The sequence below is a fragment of the Dinoponera quadriceps genome, unplaced genomic scaffold (genome assembly GCF_001313825.1).
Source record: "Dinoponera quadriceps isolate SergipeBrazil2010 unplaced genomic scaffold, ASM131382v1 scaffold1069, whole genome shotgun sequence".
NCBI lineage: Eukaryota > Metazoa > Arthropoda > Insecta > Hymenoptera > Formicidae > Dinoponera > Dinoponera quadriceps.
This window is the reverse complement of record NW_014555200.1, coordinates 863,273-879,792: the sequence shown is the minus strand read 5'-3', so window position 1 is coordinate 879,792 and position 16,520 is coordinate 863,273. Positions and strand designations below refer to the sequence as shown.

Sequence of the window (16,520 nt, the reverse complement as noted above, 5' to 3'; positions counted from 1 at the left end):
GGGGGGGGGGGGGGTCCCGGGGGGATAATCGTCGAACGTCCGCGCAATTTGCGTTCCATTTAATGAGCGGGTGGAGGCGAAGCTTCTTGTCGTTCAGCGACAAGATGGTGCGATCCGACTGGATCTGGGACGCGCGTTTTGCAACGGCCGTCCAGGATGACGGGAGAAACACGATAACGCGTCGAGAGACGCTTCTCTCCCCTTTCTCTCTCTCTCTCTCTCTCGCACACAGGCGATCGGCCGGCCGAAGAATCGATTAATCCGCGTCTACGCCAGTGAGACCCGCGTCGGCGATCCCGTCGTCGTAAACACCGCCGTACATACCGGGTGATTCACGGTGTATCTGCATAACTTTGGGAAGCGATCCGCGCCGCGCGCTCACGATGATGGATGTCCGAACGGCGATTGCGAAAGGTCGCGTTATCCCAGCCGTATCGCGATTGCGCCACCGCGACGGATGCGTCCTTCGCGTGTAAGCGCGCTCTTCGAATGTCCTTCGAGGCTTTCTCGCCCTCGGGCCGATTATCCGAGCCGTTCTAACGCGCTTCCTCTCCTCCGGGCCCGCTAATCAGTTCCCCCGATATGCCTCGAGGGCCTCGCGGATCGGCGGGCAGAAATTCTACGCCGCGGCGATCCGAGCGGATGACGTCAGCGGATTTTTCGCGCAAGATTATCGCGGTTTATTCGCCAGTCGTCGTCTATCGAGAGGTGACGAAAAACCCGGAGATTGTTCTTCGCGTTTTTCTTTTACTCCCGAGACGGTAATTAATTAATTTCAAGGCGCTGCGCGACGATCCCCCGCGCTTCTTGCCACGGACGATACGACGGGAAGTGGCGAACCGGCGCCAAGAAGTAGAACTGTTGTTTCTTCCGTGCGAGAATCCGCGGAAAATCTCTCCGGATGGTGGCGCGAACGTTCCTACGCGCGCTTCGCCGAGAGATCGCCGGTTCTCATCGCGGCCAACAATGGGCGCTCGCGAGTTTTCGCACGCGAGTGTCGCGCCACGAGAGCGCGGCGCAGAAACACGACGGCACCCCGCTTCTCTGTATTGTGCCTCGCCAATTTACTTTCCATCCATCTCCGCAATTGTTCGCCTATCGTAATAGTCCGGCCGGGTGCGTGTTGTTCTTCCAGCGCGCTTCTCTACACACCTGCACCGCCGAGTGCATCTTTATGCAACGCGCGAACGCGCACGAGCATCGCGTAATTGTTCCGATAACGCAAATACGACCTACATTATTTTCGCAGCCGCGCGTTAATCGCAAGGCCTCGCCGGCAAGTGAGTAAGGACTGTACGTAACGCAATCTTTGATCTTTCGGCATTTCGAATTTTAATCACGTCTTAATCACGGGAACAAAGTCGCGCGTCCTTGAAGAGCCGGAACAATCGAGAGGAGAAGAGTCCTTATCTACCGAAAGCGTTCCTTCCCGATCTCCGCCGGTGACGTCATCGCGCAACTGATGTGTCTCATTGTTTATCGCTAGCGCGTGGCGATGACTATCTCAACGGCCTTCATCCGGTTAACTTTGCTCTCCCATCGGAAACCGCGCAAGAAATCCGCGTAAAAACGCTCTCTCTCTCTCTCTCTCTCTCTCCCGGAAAAAAAAATAGAACCATAAACAAGATACAACGAGTCGAGGATTATCGCAACGAATAACATTTGCGGAACTTTAGAATTTACCATTACAACGGCGGCGCGCGTTACGAGACGCGAATAGTCGGTGCGTCGCTGGCGCGCACCTGAAAAGTACAATTGCCGGGATAATTGGTGGAATTGGTATGCAAAAGCGGGCGAAGCGTAATCAACGGCGCACAAGGAGAGCTCGTAACGCGCTTGTAACCTCGCGCGACGACGATGATTTCCCTCTCGCGATTAGCCGTGCGAGCGGGAAAGCACGCTCTTCTCAAACGTCGCGGAGAAACTCGATCACCGCCGACGTCACGCGTCATTCAAATATGTATGCGCGCGCTAGGTGCACTAGGTGTTCGCTCGAAAGGCGAAAAGAATCGGCGATCTCTCCCTGTTAACGTCGGCCGGGCCGCTACATTCACGAGCACCGACGTCCGTCTCTCTTCTTTCTATTGGAAATGCGAGATTCCTCGCCGTTACGGCGCGCCCGCCGCGGAATCCCGAGGATTTTCCGCGCGCTTTATCTCGAAGCGAACGGAAGACTACCAGCTCTCTCTCTCTCTCTCTATGCCTGTTTCTTTCTCTCTTATGACAGGAAGAAGCTCGAGCGCGATACCAGTGTCGATAGCGCGCGAGCCTCGTTGAGCGTTGGCGCGTTTCAAAACGTCGGAGCGAATGTGTGTGCACGCAATATAGATTCTTATATATCCGTGCCAAAGATATTACAAGTCCCGGCCATGTGGTTCCGGAGGAGGATGGGCATCTCTTATCTGCCGCTCTCGTAAGAAGAGACGAATGATTTACGAGTTTGTCGGACCCACCGTCGCGTCGCGCCTCGAACATTCGTTACATCGTTCTCTCTCGTATAACCGAAACGAGCGAATGTGCCGACTGTGTCTGTATTCTGTCTTATTAGTAAAAGAGAAGGAAAGGGGAGAAAGATCCCGAGACAAAATGTTGACTCCGCGTGAAACCTTCAACAGTCTCTTGGACTTGAGAGCGTCGACTCGTAGTATCACAATTTCGCGTCTCGGGACGTAATGGAAAACGAAACGTTTCAGACGGAAGTCGCGACGGAAGGACTCGCCCCGCTAAGCGTCCTTTAACGCGGCAAATAACGGCTGCGCTCTAGCGTGCGCGAATTAAACCGTTTATGCGCGGATTATACGTTTCAGACTTCTGTTTCAAGCATCCGCTGTAATCCGACGTTAATCCGATGTTGCCCGCTTTTCAGCCGCTTTTCACGCATACGTTACCGCGCTGCGTAAATCGACTAAATTTGGTCCGCATTAGACGATAATACAGGGTAATGCAACAACATAAATACGCCGTAATGAAAGCACATTTGTGTTATGCACATACACGGCCGATTTCCGTGCGTGAACGGGAAGACGATGAAAAATCTACGCGCACAGCGCTATGATAATCCTATCAGCCAAATATCGCGCCGATCGCACAACGATACGTTTTACGCGCGAGCGTGAGCTGAAGCGGATAACCCGGCGGGGAAATTCTCCAAATTAAATCCAAACTGATTTGCGCGCGCCCGGCAAGGTTTGGCCAAATTCCCGGGGCTCTTCAGAAATCAAAGTAAATTCCCGGCGAAGAGCTAACCCCGGATTTCTACGAGCGTAAGCCTCCGTGGAGCACACATCGAGCTACGAGGAGGGAGAAAGAAGCCGGCGATCGCGTAAACGACCGTCCTGCGCCGGGAGACGAAACGTCGTGTTCGCGAAATGCCAATTGTCCGTCCCCGTCGGATGAAGAAATCGAAAGGAACGCGCGGCGAAGGAGCGCTTTTACACGCCGCGAGATTACATTTCCGCGAGTAAATTGCCAGCAAACGATCGCGGCGATCAGCGGGAGCGGGATGCAACCGGTCCCCTCGGTTATTTCATAGTTCGACGCCGGCGTTCGATATTGTCAATCTCCGCGACTCAATCAAACTTTGCGCAAGTAGACGCCGCTTTCTCACAATAGCCGCGGCACTTTCGCGAGGCTTTCACGGCGATGACATGAGAGAGCGAAAATCGATCCCGCCTGGACACGCACGCACCTGTGAACGACGTTAGCCAGGAGATCGTTGTGCCGTAACCTGTAATCGACGTCCACCTTCTGGTAGTTGACCGTCAGGGTGCCGGCGCGAATGCATCTCTCGTATTCCTCGGCCGGATGAGCGCGGAATTCCCTCGCGAAGACCTCCAGTATCTTCTCGCCGACCCATCGACCTTTCGTGAATGTCGTGAAGGTAAAGTAATACGGGTACACCTTGCGGAGACCTGAAACACAGAGAAGGACTGTGAGGAGAGACGAGATTGAAAGAACCGGGTGGGAGGGAGGGACGTTAATTACTTCGATTCTCGTCTGTAAATGTTACGGGGTTTACGTTACGTTGCGAAAGGATTCTCGCACGATGTTTCCTCGAACGCGCCTGTGTCTGGCTCGCAGCGATTAATTGAGAATTAGCATCAACGGCGGTCGGGTCGCTTCAAGGCAAACGCCTGGACACGGGTTCCGAGGATAAATCTTGGCGGCGAAACTATGTAAACGATATTAAATTCCCCTCTAGGAGAATACGGGCGCGTGGTTATCTCAACGAGACACGAAGCGGATGCGTTATTTGCGAATCTGCCGGTGCGTCACGTCGAACCGGGTATTTTTGCAACTCGCGTCGCGGGATTAACATAAAATCGATCGTGCCTCTCGGTTCCGTCTTTGGCCGCGCGGGGAGAAAAAAAAGAAGCGAGAACGAGAGAAGGCATATTTAAATTTCTAAAACATCCTGTCGCTGATTGACTTGGAAATTCATCGTGGCCCGTGAAATTTCGCGTTTTCGTTCTTTTTCATATCAAGTGGAAATTATTAATCCGCCGGCTCGCCGAGTCTTCGGCATCAACGCCAAGCGAAAATCCCTCGTCCTAAAGTCGAAGAGCGAAGCGAACGGGAGGGTGATTAATACGCCAGGACAAGGGGGAGTAATTTTCACGGCTTCTCTCTCTCTCCCTCTCTTTCCCTGCGCTCGAAATATTCTCTCTCGGCGTCGGTTAATGAAAGGTATACAACATTTTATAAATTTATGCACACCGTATCACTGGAGCACGTTCTGATTGAATACACGAATCCGATGTCTCTAAAAATTACATCCCTTGATATCTTTTCCCTTTTGCGCTTTAATTCTCCTCCTTTTCTCCTCTTCTTCTTTCGGAGTAATTTTAAGATTCGCCTTGATGTCGGAACGGTTAAGGCCGCGTGATGGAAAGAACGTAAAAGTTCTGTTCGCCGTAAACGCTTAAGAGAGAGAGAGAAAGAGAGAGAGAATCTTGAGAGTTTTACGATCCTGGAACGACTCCCTTCATTGTTCGCTGATCACTTGGGTAGTTCGTCGTTTCGAGACGTGTCGCGTTTCACTCGGAACGAATCCTCGGCTTTGGGACTCGCGTCGAGCAATTTCCCCGTTGTTTCCCGGTCCGCGGCGGAAAATAAATACGGACGGCAGGCTTGATTAATGTCCCGCCGCGCGTCCAGTCGCGTCAAAGGCGCCCTTTTCTGATTTTATATCGCGAGAACACGTCAAGAGACCGCCCGCCTATAAGGGACTAATGAACGTCACTGACATTGGAAATAAAATAAAAGCGTACGATGAAGCTCCTCCACATTTCTTATCGCGTCCCGCATAAATGCCACTCTTGGAAAAGAAAGGAAACAAAGCAAACATATTTTTCAACAACTGTGTTTTCTTTATCAAAGAATTATTCCGCTGTTATTGCGATTTTATGCATCATCGAGAAGACGTGCATGCACCTTCTGTATGTATCCGAGAGATAAGATTTAATTTATTCCGGCTACTCGAGCCCTCGAGAGGACAGAAGTAACGCGAGCACGACACAAAGACTTGGTCGAGTAGTCGACGAAGGAAAATTGGCGACGGAGAACAAAAACGCGTCAAAGGGACCAAGGGTTGTTCCTTCTCCTCGCCGGGAGCTAAGCCAGGACGAGGGCTGACCCTTGCGAGATCGAACCGAGACGAGGATGCTGAATAAGCATAAACAGCTCGGCTAAGAAAGGACCGCGTCTGGGGTTATTTCAATTAAATTGCTTTCGAAACGGGCCCCACGTGTCCATAGCGACGGAGATACTTGCGATACTTTGCGCAAAAGGACTCGGAGAGGTCGTTTGACAATCGGAATACCTTGGAAGAAGTAGCCACGCTCGGGACGTTCGAAGCAGGGAGAGCGATTGATCTCTCTCGAGCGCGTTCGTGCTCAGAAATAGAACCGTCGGGACGCGGTCGGTTAGCCAAGGGCTTCTCGAGCGGCGGAAGGAAATCGTCTTCGCGCGTGCGAGGAAAAAAGGAACAAGGCCAAGAGAGAATGACAGAAAGGGCACGGAAGCGAGCGAAAAAAGGAACGAGAGGAGATTAGGCGACCTGCTTATAGACCGTAAAGGAGGGAACTTCATCTCGACATCGTCACACCGAGGAATATATCAACTCTCAGCCGAGAAATTCGGATTACGCGCAGAGATATCGCGATAAAAAAAAAAAGAACATTCGTATTTATTCGACAGTTTCTTTCATTCGTCTCGTTTTTTTCCTTCTCGCGTAATCGCGACGAGATGTCGCGGAAAGCTAACGATATCTTGTTATCGTTGAATACATTATCACCGTCGCGCGCTGCGAGAAACATCGTTGCAAATATCAAGCGGCGTCGCGATCGACGCAGCTCCGCCGCGGTCGTTTGCGAAACCGTTTGAATTTTCCGGAATCGAGCGCGGATCGTGGCTGCGAGTAATTACGACGTTATTACACATCAATGAAACACGATCATCGCGGGTCAGTAATTGCCCCCCGATGTCGACCCGTTGTTCCCGGGGCTCCGGCATCGAGCCGCATACTTTCTCGTTCCCTTCGTTTCGCCCCGACAACGTCCGCTCCATTCCCCGTCTTTGTGCTACTCTGTTACAACATCCGGGGGATTCTCCGCTCTCTCTCTCTCCCCCTCTGCTGTGCTCTCGGCTTCACATCGATATACCCCGGCGCTCCACGGAAAATCCGTCGGCACGCCCGCGGAATTTCACCGTCGGAAATCTCTTCCTCCGCGACGAGAGACACCCGGACGTTCTCGTTCGACGTGGGAATCGATTTTCGGGAAACAGCCAGCCGGAAGGGATCGGAACGCCGTAATGCAGCGATATGAAAGAAAAATAAGTCTCGCTGCTTCTCTTCGAGGATCTCGGTGGAAAAGCGCGTGGCTGAGATCCGCCGACTTCGGTTGTTCCGAATGAACGGCACTTTGTTCATTCGGCAGGCCGCGCTTCTAACATCTCATTTTACGGCCCGCTGCGCTTGCCAGCGAAAGGCCAACCGGAGAATCGGCATACGACCGGCGGTGGTACTTGATATCGGACAGCGCAGGTAAAGAGATCCAAGTTGATCCGTGCCGATTTCGAATTTCGCCCGGAAATAACGCTATCGTCCCAACCTAACGTCAGAAGAGCCCCTGCCACCGCGGGGAAGCGGTTACTAATTTTGCGCAAAACAGTCGCCGGCGATTCCCGGTATCGATTATCGGCCGCGTCAGCGTACCTGCAGAAAGTTGAGGAGGAAACGAAGCCGTCGTGAGTCAACTCCCGGGGGTTCCGGAGGGCTCGACCCTAACATCCCGCCCGCCTGGAACGACGCCTTGTTTTACGAGTGGTAAACCAATGGCGGTGTCGTCGTGGGCTGCTTTGGGTTTCATTCGGTATCGATCGTCCGCACCGTCCGCTCTGTTGTGTACGCACGGCCGCTTTTACATAGAGAGTAAACACCCCTTCCGCCGCAGCTCGGCCCGCCCGTATTTTCACGACGCTTTTTTCCACCGCGTTCGCCGCCGCGATAAGACGGCGAGAGATGCATTCGTTAAACTCGCGCCGAGCGAATCTGTTTTTACCCCTCACTTTTTCGCCGCTCGCCTTTATCCCCCGTCAAGGGTAATAATTCAATTGCGTCTCCGACTATCGATTACAGCGCGGGCAAAAAATTGCTTGAGCGGGAGGCGACGCTATTTTTCGCATCGCCACGTCAAAACGCGACGCGGTGTGCCCGAATTGCAACCGATTAGCCGGTCGGTGTGGAATTTTGCGCGGGTAATTCATGGCCAGACGAAACACGATCGAAGAACCTCGCGCTTCGTAGCTCCCGCGGGAGAACTCCGGCGAAAATAATCGTTCGCTCCTGTGAAATTCATGGGCGCCGGTGCGGCAGCTGGATATCGCTAAATATTTGACGGCGAGTTTTATCGAGAAGGTCGTAAATGCCGCGTGTGTCTCGCCGGGAAGGTGCTGCCCTTAGTCATGACGTCACGGCGGCGTATGCAAATATGGAAGAATAGAGAAAGAGCGCGGCGTGTGGGTACGTGACGCGAGGATGCATCGCCGCGTGGCGCGAAGTGCGTGCGCGAAATACGAGGGCGAACGGAAGGGCGATGCTTAAACCCGCGGCGTTGCGTTCGCTTCTCGGCTACGCCGTGTCCCCCGGCCTTATTCTTTACAGCAGAACGGAGATACAGATCTCCGTTCGATCGCGCGGATACGAGGGTATTTTTCGTACGGCTTTCATCCGCGGCGTCTTCCCGGCGAATCGATCGGCCGCTCTTCGTGTCAAGCTGTCGCGCATTTTTATTCCGCGGCAGACGCGCGTCCGGACAAAACGGCAATAATAAAATGTGACTTAAACCCGTCCGCGTGATTCCACTCTCGAAATACCGTATCGATCTCTCCTCGCCCGTGTACATGTATAATTCATAACAGTCAGCGCGTTTCGCCTTCTCCGCCGGAGAGGAGCTTCGCGTTTCCCAGGCATGGAGCTCGCCCACATACGTGTGTTATCGTAAGTCTCGAACGCTCTCCTCTGTGTACACGTGGAAACCGGGGAAACCGGTGGCAGAGGCTGTTCATTCCGCGTAACACGCGTAAACGCATGCGGGCGCGATGGGCAGAAAAGCATCGCCCGCTTGAAAGCTGCACGTGGAAGATGCGCGCACAGTGTGGAGGAAAAATTGGCGCGCAAATTCCACGAGGCGACACGGGCCGAACGTTGTCTCGACGACGCGGAACGTCGCTTTTTCCCTCGCCGTTCGCATAGCGAAGCACGAGCGTGTGTGCGCGCTCCGTGCGTGTCGTCCCGCGGATCATCGTACCGCACGCGAATTTCGTGTAATCTCGACACCCCGCCGACGCTCCAGCCAGTAAATTCGAGGCTTGTGCTGCAGGCGGGCGTGTATTATTCGCGCGCAGATAAGATTAGACGAGTGGACTGCGCAAGACGCCGCTTAGATACAGCCGGGATTTATGGTTGCGAGGACCGGATAATAAGGCATCGTAAAAATTCATCGCGTTCACCATCGATGCATATTTCCCGCGAGAAGTCGGGCCCGACGAGCTTCGCTACGAGCGGCATTATCAGCGCACGCTAATCGCTTCGTTTACGAGTCGATAAACGGCTATCATCGAGGAATCGGACACGCCAAAGCGGTCGTTCGAAAGCGGAACGAAAATATACCTCTTCAAAAGTGCCTCTCCGTCCTGCATGCCGCGCTGTCGTCCGCTCCGGATTTTCTACTCAGCGCACGGCTGACCGCCGATCGGGCGTTACTACTTACGCGCCGGCAAGTGGTTGCCGTACGATGCGAATCAGCCCCGTTTTCTTACCGTCGCCTCTCAGAGTGCCTCTCTCGCTTGGCGTTCACGCCGCAACGAACAATAATCACGCGCCCTTTGCGCTGATGAGAGACGCTGGAGTACGCGCAGCAATGTATCTCGTGGGTAAAACGTCGATTTGCAAATGGAATGTAAAATATCGCTGACGCTTTTACGCGTGCCTACTTTTAGGCTGATCGAAAAGCGTGCACTCATACACCGTGTTTTGCAATCATAAAGCTCTTCTTTCCCCCTCTCCCTCGCTATATATATAAATATATGTGTTGTGTGTGTGTGTGTGTGTGTGTCTGTATGCACGTCTGGCCATTACATACTCCATCGCTGAGCGTGCGAGGTTCGCTTGATTTTAAAACGCCAACGAATGTAGAATAACGACTGTTCTTTTACGCGCGCTATATCCATCCCGACGTTTAATCACGTTCTAAATCTGTCGTTTAATCTAGTGCTAGTCGATATGGTGATTGCGCCGCGTAAACATTTATAAGCAAATTAACGGGGTAAGTGGCGCGCGTTGTCACAGTCATCAGGTCGAAAATTCGCCGTAGACCGACGTCTCTTACACCGTCTCGGATTTGTTTGTCCTGCGCTAAGTACAGAACTAAGCGTGCACGAGAACTAACGTGAACCTACGGTGTGAGCCACCGGAGTCAGGCGAAGAATTCGTTGTCACGCGCGCGCGAGTGCACACACACACACACACGCGCGCGAGACTGTGTTTTCGTTGGTTCTACATGCTACGAATTAAATGTGTAAGACAAGAGGGTATCGTTGAATATGAAGTAGGTCGCCTGCGATGCGACGATCACGCCAAGCATAAGCGGCTTTCTTCCGAGAGGGAGCCCTTTTCCCTTTTTCCCCCCTTCGCCCTCTCTTTTTTTTTTCCACTTGCTCGGATGAAACGAAACTTTCGGGATCGACGTTCGTACGCGTCGGCTCTTAGCGGCGCACGCGGGATATACACACGAGATGGAGAAATTCGTTACTGGTGATAACATATGCGCTCCATTTCCCATTCCCTTTCCCATTTTCCAGCGATCACGGAAGTTCGCAGACATCAAAGCTAAGGAGCTCGTAAAACACCGAACAAACTCGCAGAGTATCCTGTATCTTGATTCGCGGACGGCTTGACTTGTGTTACTGCCGCTACTATCCTCCCCCCCCCTCCCCTCCCGAATTTATTACATCGCGAGTTACCGGATCCCGGAGATGTAGCATTCGTGTCGCGCCGTTGATGGTGCTCGTGAGCACCACGCCGTGTGTCACGTTTCGACGAGACGCGCGCATCTACCGGGTCTTCTCTGTACGTCGCTTTACGATCCGTCCTGCTATCCCGTTAATTAACCAATTAAGCGATTCAGCCGAGACTCGCTCGTGTTAATATCCAATATCCGCAATCGAATTCGTCCATCTATCGTACGACGCGATGTCAAAATCCAATATCGCGGGGTAAATTGAAGAGCGAGAGGACGGACGAAAGGGCGGTGTTACTTTCCCGGGAGAGTCGACAAATAATTATCCGTGTGGCGATACACGCGCTCCCAGCAGCGGAGCGCTTCTCGCGAATTCTCCGGGCGATTTCAAGCGACGTCCGGATGTAATTAAATGATCGCGACTGACGCGATTGGAAATAATCCGCTCTCGCGATAAATCGAAAAGAAAAGAGCGACGGCGCGAATGCCGGAGGAGAAAATGGTTGATTCGCGCTGTCGTTGATTGATCAAACGCGCAGCAGCCAACGAGGGAAGCAACGTGTGTCGCTGAGATCGAGCGTCGTTTGTCGGACGGGACGCTTATAAAATCGAGCTTCCGGAGGACAGGTGGGCGTCGAAGGGGCGCTCGAGAGGGTCCGCCAACGGATTCTCCTCTCAGCACCGGCGAGTGCCAAGACGCGTTCCTCGGGGCGGGATCAAAGCCGGCGCGAGGAGCGTCTTCGGGGCCAATTAGAGTGGCGCGCGTTGGCGGATAGGAGGGCGAAGTTTGTCGTTCGAGCCGGTCGACGACGATTCATTTTTGTCGCGCGTTCAAGATGACACGATAAAAGACGATAACCGAGCGAGACAGAGCGAGACTCGGTCGCGTTTCGTTTCCATTCCTTTCGTTGAGCGTACGTCGTTGCGGACGATTCTTGCGGGACGACCATCGAGGGCGAAACTGCGTGTAATTCCGACGAGGGCCGGCGAGAGGGGATAGAGCAGATGGAGAAGGGGGGGGGGGTAGAAAGGGCGGTTGGTTAGCCGGGGTCGAATTGCCGAGGATCCCTCGGCTCGATAACGTACGCCGAGCTTCTTAACTCGGGGATAGGGTCGGATCTAGATTTGAATCACGTAGAGAAATCCTCCCCCGTCGCCCTCTTCGCCGACGTCGTGTACGCGCGTGTGTGCGCGGTTTCGCGCGGCCCCGGTTAGCTGATCGCAGATGGCGAAGATCCCATCGTGTAGGACGCGCGCCGGTAAGCCGACGTTTCGGATTTCTCCAAATCCGGCGTTAACGTTCGAGCGAGGCGCGCTTCTTCTCACCGTCGGATCCGCCGAGTAACAACGGTTAAAATTGTTACTCGTTATCCGCAAAGTACTCGGGCATCTCCCCCCCATCCTCCCCTCCATTCCCTTCTCGGAATATATTTCCAGAAATGGACGGTTTCAACTCGCTCGCTAGTCTCCCTTCTTCCCAGCCGAGGGAGGAAGAGAGCGGGAAATGATGATTCCGAGCGCGCGCGAGTTGGAAAGGCAACCCTTTCGACCTACTCCGGACAATACTTCGCCCTTAATTCCCGCAACGAGCTCGCGCGTACCTGAAGCGCCGCTCCCTTCTCCGAGCGTCTTCTTCGATCGAGCGTGGCGTATTTAAGGGGCGCGCACGAACCGACGAGAGACGATCGGAGAACGCGGCTGTCTGTCTTCCGAGTGGCATTAATAGGTCTTTGTTTCGCCGTAGGTGAGAGAGACACCGGCCGGGAAGATGCCCAGCAGCGGCAGCAGCACGTCGTCCGCGCGGCTCTATTATTCGAATGTGGAGCAGATATCGGTTGTCGATATTGCCATTCGCCCGTCTAAATATCCGATCGATCGATCCCTTTCGCGTCTCTACCTTCGTCCACCCCCTCGGGGCCTCCACGAGAGCTGCTCCCTTCGGCCCTTCTTCCGCCGTACGCTCCGCCGTCGGCAATTCCGTATTCTCGCCCAGACTTCCTCCCGGTCTCTCCGTTAGCCCGTTATCGCAGACCTAACTCGTGATAACGGGCCTACAGCGGCGCACGTACGTATCGGAGAATCCAACAATGTCGATCGTTCCGAGACGTTATTGCGGCCGCTTTTCTCTTCGCGCGCTAATCGCGCCGATTCGCCCGTCGCTCGCTCGTCGGAGGAAGCGCCGACTCGTACCACTGAAAAGTTAACCGCACTCCCCGAAGGGAAAGCGCTAAAATTACGGCCCACCTTTCTAATGATTCGCCGTCTCGCTGAGGAGAGAGAGAGAGACATTCAAACGGTAAAGTAGTTTGACCTTCGTCTGAAAGCTCGTCTCGATCACGGAGCCGCGAGCGGCTCGTCCGGCTGAACTCTTAATCCCTCGCACCGCGGAAACGAGGGAACTCGATCCGCTGCGAAGTCGTGAAATTCTTTCCTGGAGTACCGGCCCGCCGTCGAACGCGAGGGTGGAAAAACCGAGCCGCTTGTTCTCGTGGAAACGGAAATACCGGCTGCGCCGGTATTGATTATCGGTCGGCGGAATACGATGAACCGGAGTCTGCTGTCGAAACGGCTAATTTCATTATTCTCCGCAGCCGCTTCCCCAGCGCAATTATCATCGTCGTCGTCGCATTATCGCGACTACGTGCAACGGTACTCGCGAGCTCAGCTGCCGTCCGTCTATCACGCGATCCCGCGACAATGCCGATAACACCGGAGGCGGAGGGAAAATACGGAGGCGCGCGCCACGATCGAGCGGGACGTGTATTGGCACACGATAAGCCGGCGGTGACCGCGAGTGCAGCAACGTCGAAATATCGACTTAACTGCCACGCGTGTAACATCTACCGCGCGCCGAAGAGAGCCGCGCGACAGTTTTATTCCGTTATACAGCGGCTCCCGGCGAATACGCGACACCCTATCTATTTAATCCCGCGCCGTAGATCGATTCCGCAAAGCTCCCGGCGGGACAACTCTTCGACGGCGAAAGGATCCAGATAAGCGACAACTTTTTTCTACGCCGCTCGATCTGAATTTTAAATCAGCCGTCGCGGTTTGTTCAGCGGTAATCGCCTCAGGAGCCCGGAGCTCCGTTACCTGTGAAATATTACAATTGCTTTGACGAATTCAGCGCGCCGATCTGTCAATAAAACAAGACGTCGCGCTGGAGGAAGATCGACGGCGTGGCGCTCCTTTGAATTTACCATTGACCGTTCGCGACTGATTTCGTAATCCTTCCGACTTAACTTCAAGACGCTATATCGGATCGAGATGAATTCTCGTGTACTTTTACGATCGAAGCATACAACGAAACTGGGGACCGACTTACCAAGTGTTAACCATTTGGTGCGCAGCTTTGTATATACGCGAAAATCTTTTCTCAGTGCTTATCCAGAACTCGCGAGATCATAAACGACCGTTTAAAAAGACACTGAAACTTCTAGAGAAAAATGCACACACTTAGAAGCTAAATTATAATTCACTCTTATATTGTATTTTTTACGTATTTTCGCACGTTTTTATTACACTGGATTGCAACGGCCGAAATTAAACTTCAGATCTTTGTTTGGCAAGCTTGCTTTACTTAATCAAAATAGTCGCCGTCTACTGCGATGCACTTCTGCCAACGTGATGAATTTAACGCGAGATTTTTTGAACGACTCCCATCCTCATCAGAAGCGGGAATCCACGTTGTTTCGTGTCGCCACGACTTTTTAACGCGGAGATATCGACGAGCGATGAAAGAGGCTCCCGGATGACAATGATGTTGCCCGCCAATCGCCGACAAAGTTTCGCGTGCCGTCTTTGAAAACATCGAACTCTTCGAACCTTTACATCTCGATGAAAAATTGACATATGGTCGTGAAACAAACGCCGATCTCGGCGTCTCGCGCGATGTTCGCGTATATAATTACGGTATGTGATGCAAGCGATATATATCGTTGCACGGAAGTGCCGAAATACGGAGCGCACCGAAATAGAGGGAAAGTGATACGAGTTTCTATGGCATAAAGCACAAAGTTTCGCCCTGTACACTCCGTTCGATTCGTCCGACAGATTTTCGGAAATCTCGGACAAGTCAGAAACGATCGCAGGACCGATCGTAAAACTTTACACGGATTGGCTCGGAACTCGGAAAAAACGGGGAGGGGAAATCGAAAATCGATGACGATGGCCACGGAAACGCGCTTCGTGCCTCGTAAAATCTGTTGCCCCATACTTTTACACTGTATCTCGCGGACGTGGAAAGCGCCGAGCGCATCGACGAAAAGCAGACGGATAGAGAGAGAGAGAGAGGNGGGGGGGGGGGGGGGGAGTCGACAAATTATTGCACGAGTTGTATTTATCCGTCGGATTATCCACGATTACTTGACTCGCGGCTGACGAACTCTGCGCACGAGTGCAAGGTCAACATTGTTGAAAATTAACCGATCCCGTGGAGAGAGACGGCTCTCGCGTATCGCCGCGCATTTTAGCGCCGATCTCGCGCACACTTGCCCGCCCGCCGGGAAACGTTATTTGCAGCCACTGAATTAACGGTTATCGTTGATCCGTGATAATCGAGGGAGGGAAGGGAGAACGGACCGACTCTCGCGAATTCATCTCTCGAGGTCGGGCCGGAGATAGCGCAACACGTTAATCCGCCGGTTAATCCGTCAAATTAAACGGGCCGACCGCGGTCGGATTAAATTTGAAACGTCTAACGGGGAGGCGCTCACCGTGCTCCACGTAATAGCTGGTCTCGTTGTACCGTTCGTCCGTGAATCCCGGCCTCTTCGCTTTCAGCGCTTTCGTTTCCAATTTTGCCTGGAACAAAGAACGCAGTAGATAAGTGAGCAGCTTGGTCAGCTGCGGCTACACGCGACTTGGTGCTGCGACGGCACATGTATGCTCACACATACACACACACACACATATATATATATTATATATACATTTGAAATAGCCGCGTTCCATATATACACGACGAAAAAAGGATATAAAACAGTTGCTCCATAACAATAGCTTCGATGGCGACAAAAGTATTGAGAAGCAGCGAAAATGGACGAATGTCATTTGCGCGCGTTTTCGTCGAGAGAACCACATCCGGGGTGTTTTTCGCGTTCTCGCCGCGGCGGGATAACAATGCGGAAAATACGCGGGAGAAAGAACGCCACGCCAATCGAATATCCTTAATGCGAGGTGGCAAATTATATTTCGCCGACCGCCCCAGTTTTCGCCGGATAAAATTTGCGACAAAAATCGCGACTCCCGCCGCGATTTATGACGGGCCCGATTAAAAACGGAGATATACATGCCGCGTTATTTGTCATTCGCGGACTGAAATAAAGGGCGCGGTAGATAAGTGGACGAGCACAGCCAGTCAGACACGGCTCCATACGCGCGCGCTCTGACGTATGGCGACGATAAATTTATCATACAAAAAATGCGCCATTTACCCGCAGGACAATAAGGGGGACAAGGCGGGGATAACGGCCGGCCGGCGCAGAAATGAGAACTCCCGGCCGCAGTTTTCCCGCGCATTGTCGCCGCCGCTCGCTCGCTTATTGAATTATCATACGCGCGGATCATTCGCGGATGGCGGGGGAAATCGCGCCGGTTGAATTACACCGCGAGGCGGTGTTGCTCATCCTCGAAACGCGCGCGACAAAAGGAAGCCGCGAGAACAAAGGCAACGTCGATACTCGAGTATCGTGCGATACCGGCGATAAATCCCGGCGAAACTGCCCCAAAGTTCTCGCGACGTTACCGTGTTCGCCGCGGCGTGTCTCGCGAAATTTTCGCGGGGCGACGCGCTACACGTGCTCGCGAAAATTTACAAGCTCAGGCGTGAAGGCAAGAAAACGACGGAAGGATGCGGGGGGGGGAGGGTGGAGGTGGCTAATTGTTACGTACGACGTGATGAAAAGCGTGCGAGCGACCGGAAGGACCAAATGGCCGGAATTACGCGACGACGACGCGCGTCGGCTGCGATGCAACGAGATAAAGACGATTTTGCATAAA

The 16,520-nt window shown here is 53.2% G+C and overlaps 1 protein-coding gene across 4 annotated transcripts in view; it reads right to left on the bottom strand.

The window, feature by feature from the left end:
- LOC106743475 (RNA pseudouridylate synthase domain-containing protein 2-like) overlaps positions 1 to 16,520 on the bottom strand; it is a 106,400-nt gene that overhangs the window by 16,269 nt on the left and 73,611 nt on the right. For all 4 annotated transcript variants that reach the window (XM_014617340.1, XM_014617339.1, XM_014617341.1 and 1 more), the window contains 2 exons: positions 15,236 to 15,323; positions 3,689 to 3,911 (listed from right to left, as the gene is read on the bottom strand). In XM_014617340.1, the coding sequence (XP_014472826.1) occupies positions 3,689 to 3,911; positions 15,236 to 15,323 (311 nt within the window). The remainder of the gene's footprint in view (positions 1 to 3,688; positions 3,912 to 15,235; positions 15,324 to 16,520) is intronic.